Source organism: Hippocampus zosterae, chromosome 7 (assembly GCF_025434085.1).
Source record: "Hippocampus zosterae strain Florida chromosome 7, ASM2543408v3, whole genome shotgun sequence".
In the NCBI taxonomy this organism is placed as follows: domain Eukaryota; kingdom Metazoa; phylum Chordata; class Actinopteri; order Syngnathiformes; family Syngnathidae; genus Hippocampus; species Hippocampus zosterae.
This window is the reverse complement of record NC_067457.1, coordinates 8,568,552-8,585,718: the sequence shown is the minus strand read 5'-3', so window position 1 is coordinate 8,585,718 and position 17,167 is coordinate 8,568,552. Positions and strand designations below refer to the sequence as shown.

The 17,167-nt window shown below is 44.6% G+C and overlaps 1 protein-coding gene across 4 annotated transcripts in view; it reads left to right on the top strand.

The window, feature by feature from the left end:
* The window catches only part of wu:fj29h11 (uncharacterized), a 38,613-nt gene extending 30,633 nt beyond the window's left edge, over window positions 1–7,980 (top strand). For all 4 annotated transcript variants that reach the window (XM_052070955.1, XM_052070956.1, XM_052070958.1 and 1 more), the window contains exons 41-49: window positions 905–1,182; window positions 1,274–1,422; window positions 1,815–1,899; window positions 2,519–2,633; window positions 3,904–4,035; window positions 4,114–4,380; window positions 5,391–5,544; window positions 5,626–5,785; window positions 7,251–7,980. In XM_052070955.1, coding sequence (XP_051926915.1) covers window positions 905–1,182; window positions 1,274–1,422; window positions 1,815–1,899; window positions 2,519–2,633; window positions 3,904–4,035; window positions 4,114–4,380; window positions 5,391–5,544; window positions 5,626–5,785; window positions 7,251–7,682 — 1,772 coding nt within the window. In that variant the 3' untranslated portion in view covers window positions 7,683–7,980. The remainder of the gene's footprint in view (window positions 1–904; window positions 1,183–1,273; window positions 1,423–1,814; window positions 1,900–2,518; window positions 2,634–3,903; window positions 4,036–4,113; window positions 4,381–5,390; window positions 5,545–5,625; window positions 5,786–7,250) is intronic.
* The last annotated feature ends 9,187 nt before the right edge of the window (window positions 7,981–17,167 follow it).

Here is a 17,167-nt window from a genome sequence, read left to right as displayed (position 1 = left end):
TTTCAGTATGATAATAGACTTAAAAGGAAATCGGATGCCGGATGCCATAAAGTTAGTGACTAAGGTAAAAGGTTGGCACATTGTTGCAGTGTCAGCAGTCTGTGACCGAAACAGCAAAGTCTGAACCGTAAACATTGACGATAAATTCCGCAAATGTCAATTTTAAAGTTTCGATCTAAAGGTCTTAAGTTAGTTTGATTTTCGTTGATTGTGGTTTGCAACACTAACCATTTTGCTTACATCACAGGTGTCAAACTCAAGGCCCGATCCGGCCTGCCAAAGCAAACTTCCATGATCCTTGCTAAAATGTGTACTGCAATGTCAAATTGTAATGTGTAGTAAATAATGACGTCATTTTGAAATCATTTTGTTACCCTGTTTACATTCACTTGAACAAAATTTGAAAAAAAAAACTGGTTATATTCTCCATTGAAGGCCATTATCCATCCATTCATTTTCTGTATATTCTTGAAATCAGTTTATCGTTTATTTACAAAATGTGTCCCAGATGAAAGACCAAAGTCCAAAAATGAATATACATTTTGTCTTCATTTTCATATTTTGTGTCAAGAGTGATAAGCCATCAAATAAGGAGTGGACATGTGGCATGTTGCCCCACCATCTGAAAAGTTGGCTCCTGACATATGGGGTATGATGTCACGGGACACAGTTACTAATGTTCTCCTTTTTTTCCCCCCAATTTTTTTAAACTGGAAAATGAACATTGCATGTAGAGTATCACAAAATTATCAAACAATTTTAAGTGTTAAGTGGAGGACCACCACGATGTGGCCACCTACAACAATGCATTGAATCTATTCCTGTATTAGTTAAAAAACACACATTATAAAAGTACATGACCTGATTTTTTATTTGATTTCATTTTTTTTTTTTTAATTGCCAGGGAGAACGGCGCCAGGTGAACCAGCCATCCCGGCCTTCAACGAGAATGACAGATTGGCATTCATGAACATCTGCGGTATCCGTCTGCTATCTAAGTGTGTCAAGATGGAGTCGCTCACTGAGAGCTGGAGGCCCTGTCCACCCATGCAAGCCATGGTGCGATCACTGATCCCCCATGTGCAGAAGTTCCTCTACCACCATGAGGAGCTGGCGGATATTTATTCGGAACTGATTGAGGATCACATCGCAGAAAAGATCAAGAGGCTTAAATTTGCACAAGTCAGTCAAGAGTCCTCAAAAAGCCAAATATTTGAAACGCGCATCGAAATCGGGAGTTGGGGCTTACGAGTATCTCTTCGGTTATTTACAGGTGGGCAAACTGTATATCCGCTACCAGCTGGATTTGGATGACTACGAGGACGCTGTTGTGGAGTTGACAGATGTCATCTGTCTGTTGAAGGATAAGAAGGAATTGTGCATCCAAAAAGATCATCTCACAGCCAAGCTGGACATCTGCAGGTGTGTCTCTAATTCCTTGACCACTCCTGCCCTGGTATAGGTGATAATAGGTTAATATTAGAGCTAAAGTGGCCTCTATTTGCGGAGCAGATCCTAGAATTTGGTTTTAAAAAATAAATGAGCATGCCTTTTGAATACAGTGATGGGCAAGCTACCAGGTAGCTACAAGCTATTCTACTTGAAGTGAAGCTTCACAACAGAAGTGAAGCTTCACTACAGAAGTGAAGCTTCACGACAAGGAAGCTACACCACCAGAGAAATGTAGCACGCTAAGCTACCATAAATTAACCAAAGTTGTGGATGGGCATGCACTCCAGAGACCCAACTTTTTGTATCCAAGTATTTTTTCCCATAAAATGCTCACTTTCAATATCTTTGCTTGTGTGTTTAAGGGAGCTGGTGAAACTGTTCTGCGCAGAAAGCGGCCACAGGAAAGAGCTGATGAATTTCCTCAGTGGCCTGATTACGTCCCTCAGTGTAAGCAATATGTGACCTCTTCACAGATTGACCAGTAATCCGTATTCAGGGAAAAGAGACTTGCTCGTGCTCTTTTCAGCCTGTCATTCTGTCCTCTCTCTCTCAAGCACACGCTCAAGTTGTAACTAGAACTAATGGGAGATTTCCCGAGAGGGAGGCCTGTTGGCATTACATGGCGACTTTCTCCCCGGTCCCATAAGAACAACGCACTCGCAAGAGGCTTTGCAAAGTGCGAAAGGCATTAATTATTGGTCTTACACCATCAAATATCCTTGAATATCCTTGTGCGGTTGGATGGTGGTGCAGCAGCTGCAGACGTGCGGCGCAACTGGGTCGCGTTATAATCAATGATAATCCACTCTGGCGAAGACCCAGCTGGATGTTTGATTAAAATAATTGAGCCTTTGCTCCGGATGTGCCAGCAAAAGAAACTTCAAAGTCCATATAATGCAATCCTTCTCGAACACGGGACATCCTCTCACTGAGGGTTACGCAGTGCGATGCCAGTGGGGAGGGGGTGGGGTGAGGGGGGTCATGTGTGATCTCGGGCAACGTGACTTAGTGCTAGGTAGCTTGATAGGTGTCGTCTAACCCAAACAATTCATTCTCACCAAAACAGGACCCAGCAGCCCTGAAAAGGTTTTTAATTAAGGAGGACATCAGAGAGCTGCCAAGTGAGGAGGAGCAGTGGGAAGTCCCGGAGCCTCCTCGGCCAGAGGTGACCCTGGAAAAAAGTAAGGATCAATTCACAGCATCGGGACTCTCAAATTGTGCAGTCAATACACATCTAATATCGTGTAGCGCTTTTGCGATGTGCTGATGTTACTCTTCAGAGTTGGGCGTACACTGAACTGATGACAAAATGTGTATTTCAAGATATGCTATGATAATTGTTCAGGTGAGGGTTCGGTAACAAATGTTGAACTGCTGGATTTTCTTTGTGACAGTGTACTTAAAAAAACAAAAACAACATAACAATATAATAATCATAATAGTGGTGCCTAAACTTACAAGTTTTAGGAGATCTTTCTTTCAGATCGTTATTTATTCTTTCAGAAAAAAAGAGTTGCCACACTTAAATTTTGACTGTCAAATTAAACACAAAACGGAGAGATTGCCATTATACCACAAAGGGTGAATCAACTCATGCAGACAGGTAATATAATATAAGTCATATGCTGTATTCTTTATCCTCTGTGAAGAACGACGCCGGCGTATGAATCACACTTAAGTTCTTGGCCGCCCCAATAGAGTTGGCTGCTTTACCCCAGTAGAAAAATGTAAAGTGAGCCTGAATTGGCCTTTATCCTGCCCACAGGTGGCTAAGGCGAGCACAATCTGCTCCCATTTTTTTTTCATGGTAATTGGAATTGTCATAACTGTGTGTGTTTTTTTTAATCAAGTATAATGTTATAGGGTGCTATTGTTCTCATTAAGAATCAAACAAATCAAACTTGTCTCAATAAGGCACTACTGAATTTACTTGGTGTGAATCGATCCTATTGGATCATTGTCGGAGGTGTTCAAAATGTGCCTCTCGACGTGACGCAGTCGAATCATTAGAGATCACGTGCGTGTGAGCACGGCAACTGGAGCATGAAATCGAATTTTAAAAACGTACGGCTCATTTCGCTGAGCCCGTGTCAGTCAGTGAACGCTTCTGTCTGCAGTTGATCCTGTTCCTATCTTGTGCCACTGCCCTTGTTTGTCGGCTTCATACCATATCTGTGTACCTATTTTCAATTGGGCATCAAAGCACTACACACACACACACACACACACACACACACACACACACACACACACACACACAAACACACACGGATACGCCGTTACCCGGGTTGCTCCTTATAAATGTAAATTTTGGCTTTGTTCACTTTTTTTTTTTTTCAACGGCGACTCAAAGGTGCACCTGTTTTTACAGACCTCAAAGATGAGGAAGAGCGGACACAGCGACTGATTGATTATATTTGATCTTTATTGGAATTTTTTTTTTTTTTCCAGCACCAACCAGATGTCCCACTTCCACGAATTCACCATTAGCGTTAGCTCGCCCTGAGCAACCAGACGGAAAGACGACGTTAATTTCCTGGCCTCCGCGAGCGCCTGTAGTCAATACAGGAAGCCAGTGCTCAGGTGTGAGGCATACATATTTATTTTTCCATTTTGAAGAAACCACATGCTCAGTTCCCCGCCCTCACATTTTTGCAACAGGCCATGCCGATGAAGCAGCAGTCGAAGCCGCTTTGAAGATGTGGCCACCTCCTGCCCCGCCCAAGGACAGCGACCCAGAGAAGGACATCTCCGCAAAAGGCAGCGGCCGTGTTGGTCCACAGAAATTTGACAACATCAACACTGAGGGCGAAAAACCATCAAAGACAACCAACGGCAGACCAGCAGACCAACCGGAACCTCAGAGAACTACTAGCCATTCTGATGCCGCTGCTGCTTCTGCTGCTACGGGCACAACCAAACCTCCAGGTAATACTTCCATGAAGGGTTTCTGAACCCTTGATGGAGCCAAGGCGCATATTTGACATTTGAAACAAAAATGTGAAAAAAAGAAGAAACGGAGGGAAAATATGAAACAACAGTAAATCTGATCCAAACAAAGCCAGTCATGATAGCAATGGTGAGATGTTGTTCAACACTGTGACATGAGTCACATTGGCGTTCGGTATTCTCCGCCAAACCAGATGTCTCTTGTAGTACCGAGGCTGACCTGTGAGAGGCAGCATGACGCAACAGGGCATACAGACTGCTTGAAAATAGAAGGAAGAAGAAAGTTGTTAGGCTAACTGTTAGCTTATCAGGTAAATACGTTGCAGGTCTTTTTTTTGTGAATAATTTAGTTGACTTGTGATCCCAACACCAAGTTAAAAGCCCCGTTTAGTGTCCTGATCATCCAAACTTGGCATTGAGCATACATGACAGGAGTTGCGATTGTCGCTATTGGAAAGGTTTAAATATTTAACATCTGGGCGGCAGTCCCACTCAACACACATCACGCCACAGAACAATCAGCCAGTTGGGAAGCATCCAAAAATCGGCCCTTTCAAAAATATAAATGCACATTTTAAACCTTAAAATTGAGTTTTTATTTATTTTAATGCAACCACACCAAAAGTCGTGTCAGGACGCTTTTACGTTGTCATCCATTTTTGCCGACACAACCCCACACGAGCGATTATGGTCGTGACCGAGGAAATGGGAAAACCTCCATCTTGATGAGAAGGAGAGAAAAAAAGAAAAAGAGAGACTTGGTGTGGAGACGCCATCTGCCTCAAACCGACGAGAGAGGATAGACGGCTAGCAAGAGAGACATTGAGAAAGGATGGATGGGGAAAGGGAGGAAATAACACTTGTCCATCCATGTTGATGTATGATGATATGCAAATGTGATGGAAGTATACTATCAATAAGTATAATGCTAATAATGCTCCGACACCAAAGCGAAAAAAAAAAGATTATCATATGGTCTTGCTTGTCAGGGTGCCATCAACCAAGCGAAACATCGACATCTGGCCGCACAGAGTGCGGAGAGGAGGCGAAAGAGGAAAGCCTCACTGATGCCGAAACAGCTCCGAGTGCTCCATCTGTGCAGCCCATCGAGGCAGCGGGCGAGCAACCCATTCCAGACAGCCCGTATGTATGGTGCAAGTCCTGAAAAGTCCAGAGTCACTCCCACTTTTTCACAGCGATCCTTTATTTGTGTCTCCTCCCAAGTGTTGTGCCACAGGTGGTGGTGCTGCCCAGCGTATTCAAAGGCTCACAAGCGCCTACAGAGACCCAGAGACTCCTTCGGAACTTGGATTTTCCCATGTGGGACAAACTCCCGCAGGTCACACTTGAGGACTTGGACCTCACCTGCCAGAGACCCTCCACGGTCAGCACTCTTTTTTTTGCTTATCTGTTTTAAATACGTTTATTGAGATGGAATACAATGCAGTTGTTTTTCATTTTCCACTCTTGGCCCCGACATAATTAATACGAATTGCAACTTATATTTTAAGACACCACAAGTGACTGGCGGCTATCGTACCAGCTCTCGTTATTTGCCCCTTGGGCCATTAGGCGTTCCGATAGGTTTACGTAAATCACCCAGAAAAAGTGTTCCCCAGTCGGGCGATCGCTCACCATGCTGATGTTTGCCTTAGATCAGGGGTGTCCAAACTTTTTGCCAAGGGGGCCAGATTTTATGTGGTAAAATGTCGGGGGGCCGACCTTGGCTGACATTCTTTACATTGAATATTGTTCAACAAATTTTAGTAAGCCAGTCTGTTTCACATTTCCATTTTTATTTTAATTTCAACAATCTTAATAATTTCTTTTGGTTCATTAGAAACAGGTATATCACACGCAACTGCTTATTCACTTGACCTTTTTCTTAAACAGAAGTCTCCTGAGTGCAAATTGATTGATTTGAAACATAAAATGTATCACCATGACTTTTCAATAGTCACAAAACCTTTGACTCGCACAACAGGGAAATGAACAAGCAATACACATATCCACAACTGCAGGATCATTTGAAATATGACATATCAGTCAATATAAACACGGAGTGATGTCTTGTTAACTCGTGAGTGATGCCCTCTAGTGTCTAAATGCTATTACTCATTTAATGAATGCTATTACTCATTTAGCCACTAGAGGGAAGCAGTACTCTATGAAACATCACTCACCAGTCTAGGAGACCTTCAGTCAATGCAACACGTGTTCCATTGCGCCCAACCTGCGGGCCAGACGGCACTGATTTTATGACACGGGCCGAGGGCCGGATGAAATTCGACCGCGGGCCGGATTTGGCCCCCGGGCCGGACTTTGGACATGCCTGCCTTAGATGTTTTCAAAGGATTGTTAAAAGCTGACAAAATAAAATGTCCTTGGATCAGTTCTTTCCAAAACGCCAGGCAAAAAACACTTCTGAGAGAGAATATGAGAAACTCAAGAGGGCAAAAAACAATGAGAACACAGTTAAAATTTAAATGACCATAATTTTTATTCTTTTTTTTTTTACATGATGCACAACTCTCCTTTATTGTGCAATAATCTAATTGTAACATGTATTTGTTTCATATTTTGATGCTTTACGAAACATTTATGTCTGAATTTTGGGGGGGGGGGGCTTGGAACGAATTAGGGCATTTACATGCAAAACGTGTCTCTACTTACAAAATTTTCTCATTATGAAATTTCTTCCAGAACCAATTTATTTCGTAAGTAAAGGTACCACTGTACTAAGAAGCTCCCCAATGTCAACAGAGCATGAAAGCTTCAGCTCTTAAATCAAGACTTGAATGCAAAGTACATGTGGCGCTTTCTCAATAAACGGTGTTGTTCTCGTCTAGGTGGTGATGACGGACCACAAGGACTTGAAAGCCATCGGCGAATGGGGCGAGCTACTGGTCAACTCCTTCCTTTGCCACTGGAGGGACAGCACGGACCCGGGCCGGCCCACACGGGTCTTCTGGTGCAATCAGAGCGGCGAGAGCGGGCAGCCGTACGACTTCGAGGTGACCTTCGGGCCCACGGGAGAGGAGCGCGGCGATGCGGAGGAGGAGGAGGTGCTGTACGTGGAGGTGAAGTCCACCAAGAGGAGAGAGAGGTCGTTCATCGTGCTGTCGGCCAATGAGCTGCTTTTCGCGCTGACGAGGAAAGAACGCTACCACATCTTCCGGGTGTACAACGCAGGGGACGCTCAGAACGTGCGTCTGTGTCGCATTCAGAACCTGGCGCAACATCTTCACACCAAGAAGTTGGAAATTTTTCTCTTCATGTAAGGGGGCTGTGGGGGGGCTCTTATTTTGCCTTAGAAAGTTTAATCCTATTGCACTGATTTCAACTTCAAACATTGACTTTTATTATCTGTATTTGATGTCTTGTTTTAATCTGCTGTGTTATTTTAATAATACTGACAATTGCTCATGAGAAAGCACTCCTTTTTAGAAATGTAGCAGTGTTTTAATGTATAATTTTATGAGATGTCACTGGGGCACATTGTTGTTTTAACCAAATTTGGGTTGCACCTTTTCAATCTGTACACCTTTGTAGATAAAAATCATTTCCATGTTACTAAAACGTGTCATGTTTTTTTTTAAAGCCTAGACCAGTGACGGGCAAACTACGGCCTGCGGGCCAGATCCGGCCCGTTGGGCTTTTTAATCCGGCCCGCCGAAGATTGGTTCAGAATACAGTACAAGGTTTGATGTGAATTGCCGCAATTTATTGCATTTTTACTTGCAGTGACTGGGGTTCAACACCAGGTGGCGCTGTGACTTTTTTTCCAGTGCCTGTACCCCGAAAGAATGAGAGAGAGAGACATTTCCAATTCAGTAGTCGCTCTACTTCTACTGGTTAGATCGCAAGCCATCTGCGGCAATGTCAAAGAAAAGAAAAGTCGACAGTGAGTGCCGGGTGTTTTAGAAGGAACGCCTAAATACTTTTTTACCGAAGTCCGATCCAAGGCTGTATGTCATATATGCCAAGAAACTGTTGCGGTTTTAAAAGAATACATCAGCCGTCACTTTTCCACTGAACATGCTAATCACGCCAGCAACCTTTCAACACAAGAACGTACAGCCACCGCTGACAGGTTGCTAGCAAGTTTGCAGGCTCAACAGAACACCTTTACTCGATCAACTTCCATCCAAGTCAAGTCAACAGTATTTATAGAGCACTTTCAAACAGCCATCGCTGCATACAAAGTGCTGTACATGGAGCGATTTAACATACACAATAAACAGTAAGACGAATCGGTAATAAAGGCGGTAGAAAGCACCGAGCAAGCACGATGACAATTTTTTTTACTGACATTCAAACGAGCAAGAGCCGGCAAGCGGTCATACAGAGGCACAAATTGCCTTGGAGAACGCTCACCAACGTTACCACAGACGGATCACCGAATCTGACAGGAAAAAATATCGGGATGCTGAAGAGAGTTCAGGACAGGGTGAAAGAGGACAACCCTGAGCAGGAGGTAATTTTCCTACACTGCATAATTCACCAGGAAGCACTGTGTAAATCCATGCTGCAGCTCGACCACGTTGTGAAGCCAGTCGTGAAACTTGTCAATTTTATTCGAGCGAGGGGACTTCACCATTGTCAATTTATTCAATTCCTTAAAGAAGCTGACACACTGATTTATTGTACCATTCTCATATCCGCTGGTTAAGTTGGGGAAAGTTTGTCAACGTGTGTCCGAGCTCAGACGGGAGATTATTTCATTTTTAGAGCAATTTGAAAACAGTGACAAGTTTCCTGAGCTGAATGGCACAGATTGGCTTTGTGATTTTGCATTTACTGTGGACATACTGACACATATGAACGAACTGAATATGAAGCTCCAAGGGAAGACCAGTTTGTGCATGAAATGCAAGCAAACGTCAAAGCATTCAAAAGCAAGCTGATTTTATTTTCGAAGCAAATGTCAGCCAAGTCATTTGCTCAATTCCCCACACTGGCTACGTTAAAGGAGGCCCCACAACATGTGAAAAAATACAGAAAATCACTGGATGACCTGCATGAGGAATTCTGCCGTCGCTTTTGTGATTTTGGAAAAAATTGACAGGGCACTTCTCACAATACCACTTCTCACAACCAGTGCCACAGGAGTTGCAGTTGGAACTGATAGATCTCCAATGTGACATGATGTTAAAGGACAAGTTCCACTTCCTGAAACTGGATATGGTTAATGTTTCGTTAAGTGCAGCCAAATTTCCAAACATCCAGACTATGGCATGGAGAATGCTGGTGTTGTTTGGCTCAACATATGTGTGTGAACAGACTTTTAGTGTGATGAACACCTCAGATCTGTTCTTAGAATTGCGACAACATGATTCCAACTAGACTGCTCCCATTAAAAAGTATGTTAATACTTTAATGCTTTTGTTCTGTTTATGTTTAAGATGTCCTGATATGTTAATAAATCTATTTTGTGCTGACCCGGCCGGTCTATCAAATTTTAAAAGTCAATGTGGCCCCTGAGCCAAAAAGTTTGCCCACCCCTGGGATACACTGTCATCAAATAGGTCAGTTCAGTCTGTCACGTAGGTTGCCTGCAGGGACCTTGAAAGTCCAGCAGGAGTCAGGATCCACACGGTGCATCATTGGGTCAACACGCTTCATGCCGCCCCATGGAGCCATCACGAGAACTAGGCACGTCGTTGGAGTTTTCCATGATCTAGCGGACAGGCGTGCGGCGCAGCGGGTGGACGAGGACGAGCGGAGGCGGTCGAAGGTGTGAAAGAAGTCGTATTTTACGCCATGTTAATCGCTTTGGGGTCGAAAGTCGAGTAATTTCCGGGATAAGCCAAAGCAGTCACCCTGGCGGGTCAACGGGTGGCGCTCATGTGCAAAACACCGTGGAACAAGCAGCGGTAGAAGAAGGTTGCCTCGGATTGGCTGACGTGATGTCAGGCTAGCAAATGAATTAGAGTCAGGTGTGCGGGAGGGGTTTAATCGAGCGCGGTGCACAGCTGCGGCAAGATGGCGACCGAGCGAGGACACGATTGAGCACACGAGCAAATGTTTGTCGCTAGTCGTCCTTTCTCACGATGTCCTTTTGTTTGTTGCCCGATTTGCAGCGTAGGAGGTTGGACTGCCGGACGCCACGACCAGTTCGCCTTTCTCCTGATGTAGTGCATTGTGCTCTTAGTTTCTCTTGCCGAGTTTTCAACTTTTTGGGGGTTTGTTTTTAAGCTGGCCAGCTTTTTTTTTTTTTGGTTTTGTTTTAAATTGTTGCAAATGACAAAACCGATGTCTTTGTGCTTGGGAATTGAACAATGAAAGGTTTTGGTGTGTTTGTTTGATCAAATGTTTGAACGTTTTCTCTCAGGCGATACGCACTTATTTCTCCGATTCATGTCTGGTTTGATTAAGTTTACTGTCTTGGTCAAAAATGTTTGGCGTTTTTCTTCTCCCTTCAGCCAATATGAGGAAGCCCAATTGCATGTCTAACCCCCCACCCTCCTTTTGCAGGTTATTCACCAATGTCCTCCGCTGTTCTATAAACGTGAATATTACTGTGGAAGCCTGAATCGTTTCACGAATGCACATTTTCAGCCCTTTCTGCTCCAAACACAGCCCAAAGTACATCTTTATTCGTCCACTTGCGGGCTGCGAGAGGCAACAAGATCCATGAGGCGAGAGTAAGAGAACCAACGCTTTGAATCGTGAAACCTGCAGAACCAGTGTTTTTCATTTTGTTTTTTTTTTGCAGTGTGAAGTCGCTATTTGGGACAGGATGCACCAGCAAATTGGAGCAGCATGAATAAGAGTGGAAGAGGAGCCCGATGAATTGGAAGAGCGTGCGGAGGTGACGAAACGCATGGCAATTGAATTGACGAGGGGCACCTGCAAAAATGTTTGACTTTTGGGGTTGCAGGCCTCACATGGAGCTGAATGAGAACAAGGAGCAGTTCCACAAGCGAAGTGAGCGGCGCACTGATGAGGATCATCCGTCCGCGGGCTACCTGAAAATGCTGAACAGGAGCGGCCAGAGTATTGAGCTTTGCGGCATGCCTCGTGGGTTGTCAATGTCTGATGGGAACGGTGGCCATGGTGCGTTTGGAACCGGCGGTGGAACCCGTGTCCTTGTGGGAACTTGAGTGCTCTTTGGCAAGGCGTGTTGGAGATGGTCAGCTGGTTGTGTTGTGGCTTGTCTGGATCCAGAGCAACTTTGTGGCGTTTGTCAGTTGGGATGCTGCTTTGTGGGCGACAGTGTAGGCAGGCTCGTTTTGCTGGACGAAGGAAGGGTTGAAATGTCATCAAACCCACGGCCAATAAATGAGTGAATAGCGTCAGTCTAACAATGTGCTCGGGGTGTTTGTCGCCGCCGCTCTCTCACTAACTCACTAGGTGTGCACTCATTAATGCGAATGCATGATGGGGATTTGGGACTGAGCCTGCTGCGGTCAACGCAGTCAGCCCCTCAATGACCAATTCAATAAAAGTGTTTCAGCTTCTTTGGTATTATTGTCAATGACCGTGTACAAAACGATCAAGTTGTGCAAATCTGTCGGTCGTCGACGCAGCACGTGAACAGCATTTGAAGCTTCCGTTTCGGTCTGACGGTGGTGGCAGAAGCGGGCTTGGAGACGACGGCGAGGAGGATTTTTGGGAGTGGGAAACCTGTCAGCTATTTCCGTTTGTTTTTATTCTTGAACCAAAGTGAGAAGGGCTGTCAAATGGTCTACTTTACACATACCCCCTTCCCAATGCTTAATGTGTTTTGTTGTGGGGGGGGGGGTGGAGCTGGAATCGAACCCGGTACCTCTGCAATGTGAGGCCGACGTGCTAACCACTGGACTACCGCCACAATTCATTTTATTTGCTGTGAATACAGTACCTCTTCCCCCCCAACCCCTGTTGTCAGTGATGCTTCATGGTTTTAGTCAGACGTTGAGTTAAAGTTTGATGGTCATAATTGCATGTTTTATTGCATCTTTTATGATAGAAACGTGTTGCCTCATGGTCCAATTGGCTGCATCTGACCAAAACAAAAAAGTACTCTTCCTGTAATGCATGCACTTGAGGCAAAATCTGCAGCTTTGTCGGTTTTGTATTCCTTTGAACTTCAAATAACTTGAGTTTCTGCGCCGATGAACGAAAAGGTACCTTCCACTTAAAATTTTTACTCTCAGTATTTGCTGTCGGCGGGCGGCCCGGTGAGGGAGGAAGCGGTTCGTGTCTCGACCTCACGGTGCAGGGGTGCGGGCCCTGACTCCGCCTCAGGCCCCCCCCCCGTGGCCGCGTGGATTTCCTCCGGGTACAACGCTTTCGTCCCACATCCTCCCAAAATGCACGGCAGGTGAATCGAACTCTCCGAATTGTCCCGAGGTGTGAGCGCAGAGCCGACAAGAAAGTCGGCTCGTTTACACGTAGAAAACAACGCCAGGCTAATTTTCTCACGTTTATTTAGGGTTAGTGTCACACGTTGTGAGAGTACTAATTGGTTAGTGTTAGTGACACACGTGGTTAATTAGTTAGGGTTAGTGACAAGCATAGGACAGAATTCATTGGTTAGTGCAGTACAGTACATTGAACACAAATGCATTTCCCCTTGCCAGATTCGAACCCTTGATCTCTCAGGTGATCGAACCCGCGGCGAACCCTTTCGGCCAACCGTGACCTGCGGGCAACCGCCGCTCCTCGTACATTCATCCTCAAGGCCGGGATCCGCCGAGCTGACGTGGCCCAGTGGCAAAGGACACGACGGTGTGATTCGACGACCCCGGTTCAAATTCTCGTCTCGGCAGTGGGTGCCATGTCCATGTCCCTTTCGCTCTTAGCATACAGCTTTATGTCATCCATGTAGAGGAGGTGACTGATTGTAGCTCCATTTCTGAGGCGGTATCCATAGCTTGTCTTGGTGATTACTTGGCTTAGGGGGTTCAGTCCTATGCAGAACAGTAGTGGGGAGAGTGCATCACCTTGGTATATGCCACATTTGATGGACACTTGGGTAAGTTATTTATATATATATATAATATAAATATAAATTCAGATCAACAAATTGGAATCACAGTCGTATACCATTGAGCTATAGACTGACAATGACAGTTTCCGCTTTTACATATATTTAACAGAGAACGTCAATGTGAAGGAAAAATAAGGTGTTCAGTGCCAACACCCGGGCTCGAACATCAGTTCACCAGGTGGGACTAACAGTCGTATACCATTTGGCTATAGACTGACATTGACTTCCGCCACTTTTACATGGCTATACACTGACCTTGGCGTTTTCCACATAACGGAGAACGTCAATGTGAATGAATCATTAGCTACCTGAAATGTTTGTTCAATGACCTTGCGTGGTCTAATGGATAACGACGATACTTGTTCCCGCGATTCTTGCTTAATTTATAAATGGAGCACATGGTGGGGCTCGAACTCGATTCACCTGACAACCATGCGATGTCTTTTACCATTCGGCTATTTTGGCGCGAAAATTTTGAAATTTTTACATGTAATCATAGGGCGTCAGGCATATGATGTGCAGGATCGAAAAAAGCAACATGTTTGGTTGAAACTCCTGGAGTCTATCGTGGAGTGTTCGCTTCTAGTTCAAACTTCTAACTTTTGGTGACAGGATATCCGGGTTCGACTCTAAATTTATAAATGGAGAGCAGACGTTCGAACTCGTTCTGCCTGCCTACCCAGGGATGTATTTTACCGCCAGGCCATCCCTGCACGGAAATTTCGATTTTTTTATGTAGTCAAAGGCGGCTGACCACGAGCGGGTTTTTTTTAAAAGGTAAAAAAAAGAACATTATTGGTGAGACGGTTGGCATCTCGTGGGCGATGTGACGGCACTTCAACCTCACCCGCCACCCCTCGACCACGCCAGTATTTCCTACCGCTGCCTGCCTCAGAACGCCATCCTGAGATTAGGAGAGAGAGTTTGCAAAGCCAACTTTGTATTCGATTGAAGACGAGTTGCACAATGAGATCGTGTCGTTTTGTCATTGTGCTTTCTTGGCGATCGTGAATAAAGTGCAAATAAAACACCCATACGCACACTTCCAAACGTGCAAGCCAACTTTATTCATTATATCAAGATGCTTTGTTGATCCGGCCAACTCCATTGGAATAGTTGAGACGCAAGTCTCGTCTGGATGCTTGCGGGGTGTTCTCTGCTGCTCCCAAAGGGGCCGGGGGCTGAAGAACCTGCAAAACCCAAAGGATCGCGGTGAAATCAAACATCGTTTCAGATTGGGGAGGAAACAACGGATGACTTTCTGAGGGCCCCGATAGCTTTTCCCGCTCAAACTATTCACTGTATATCGATCAACATGCACCCCCAATCCACCACTTCTAAAACAAAGTTTACCCAACTACGACAATGCATGAACTCAAGCAGAATGCGATCTCTTCCCGGCCCCTCCGCCACCACGAGCAGCCCGTCACAGCTGGACGGGGTCAGAAACATTTCGGTCTCAAACTCCAGCAGAGCCGTTGGCAAGGGGAAACAATAAACCCGATTTCGATTTCCAATGTCAGCTAACAACAGTAAGAATCATTGTCAAATTCGACCGCAAACTCACAAGAGGCTCCCGCCCGTCGTCGACGGTGTTGACAAGGTCTTAATGAAATGCAATGGCGCCGTCTACTGGCGACTAATAGGAATGACAAACCTTCGACCGAAGTGGCTCTCAACTTTCCAAGTCCAGTCCCACCTAAAAAATCGAACTCTCTGGGTACCTTTACCAGGTGGTGTCTCACCATGTTGGTCTTTGTCGTTGTGTTTATGATCCTCTGGACAAGTTGCAACTGGGAAAGTCAATTCCTTTTGCAAGACCCGTCAATCTCGGCTAATAGCTGCCCTTATAAATGATTACTATTCCCCTAACAAAACAACAACCCAACCCTTACAACGGCCTACCGTGCATGCGCACATCATGCTTTTATTGCTTTATCAATCAGACCGTAAGCAACGAAGAAAACAAATACTGTATACGATTGAGAACTACTTTTGCTGGTTTGCCGTAGCGATCGACGACGGCATTGTCGTTGGCTACCAGCAGGTGAGACGATCTGGATTTGAGCCAAATTGGTCATTGTGAGATCGGTTCACAATTGTTTTTTTCCCCCAAATAAAATATAAAATATATATATATATATAAAATCCAGAAAAAAAAAATTCTGGATTTTTTTTCAAAAAATTGTGTTAAATTATTTTCTCCCGGTCAAAATTTTAGGGATAGCATAGCTGGAATGGTGGCTCAGGATTGGCTGATGGCCATAGAAGTGGGTGGAGCATGGAAATAACATGCTGTGATAGGTGGAAATGAGGGCGTGGTTATGCAAATTAGGTTCACTCTGATTGGCTGGTGGGTTATGGGCGTGGATATGCAAATCCAGAGTCGACTGATTGACCGTAAAAGTGGGCGTGGTTATGCAAATCTCCGTGTTCTGGTTGGTTATGCAAATTAATGCAAATGAGGGCCTCGTCGTGATTGGTGGGTGCCAAATTGGGTGTGGTTTGGGCAAGCTCAATTCTTTGAGTTTTGAGTCATGTGGAGACTAACAGGACAGCAGTGTTACACTTGTGGCCATACAAAGTGACTGATGTGCAACTCTCTCCTCAAGACTTGAGTCTTCAGCTGCAGTGAGCACTCAGCATGAAAGGCTTTGAGTGAGTTGAGGATGGACTTAGTCATGGAAGGCAAAGACACAAATTCAAGTTCAACAATTTATTGGACAGAATAGCAAACAGGACAATGTGAAAGCATTTTACCAGTCACAGTTTGTGTGGGCCAGTTCAAGTTGCACACACACAAACACTGATGACAGGCCCAAGATGGGAGCATGTGCTTCACCAGCACATGCTCAAGATGTCATCGTGAGATGTCAGTGAGGTCACTGACATCTCATACACACCAAGGGGTACATGAGCACGTCCGACTACTCTCACTCAGACAAAAACTAAGTGCCGTGTACTCCACAACTACACGATGACACTCTTCTGGTCAAGTTTTTAAATGACATTGAAGTGGGCCAAGTTAGTCATATGTATGTAGATATTATATATATATATATATATATATATATATATATATATATATATATATATATATATATATATATATATATATATATATATATATATATATATATATATATATATATATATATATATATATATATATATATATATATACAGTATATATATATATATATATATATATATATATATAGGGCGGCCCGGTAGTCCAGTGGTTAGCACGTCGGCTTCACAGTGCAGAGGTACCGGGTTCGATTCCAGCTCCGGCCTCCCTGTGTGGAGTTTGCATGTTCTTCCCGGGCTTGCGTGGGTTTTCTCCGGGTGCTCCGGTTTCCTCCCACATTCCAAAAACATGCATGGCAGGCTGATTGGACGCTCTAAATTGTCCCTAGGTGTGATTGTGAGCGTGGATGGTTGTTCGTCTCTGTGTGCCCTGCGATTGGCTGGCAACTGATCCAGGGTGTCCCCCACCTACTGCCCGAAGACGGCTGGGATAGGCTCCAGCACCCCCCGCGACCCTAGTGAGGATTAAGCGGTTCAGAAAATGGATGGATGGATGGATGGATATATATATATATATATATATATATATATGCATACATAGACACATCTTTAAACTAACTGGTCCACCTCAAGGTTTAAAAACATATTCCAGAAGTGCTTGATGATGCTCGGGTGGTATTTGTGGAGTTAACACTGTTGTGCAGTACACGAAGCACAAGTTTAAGTTGAGTGAGAGACAGACGGGCGGGCGTACTCACC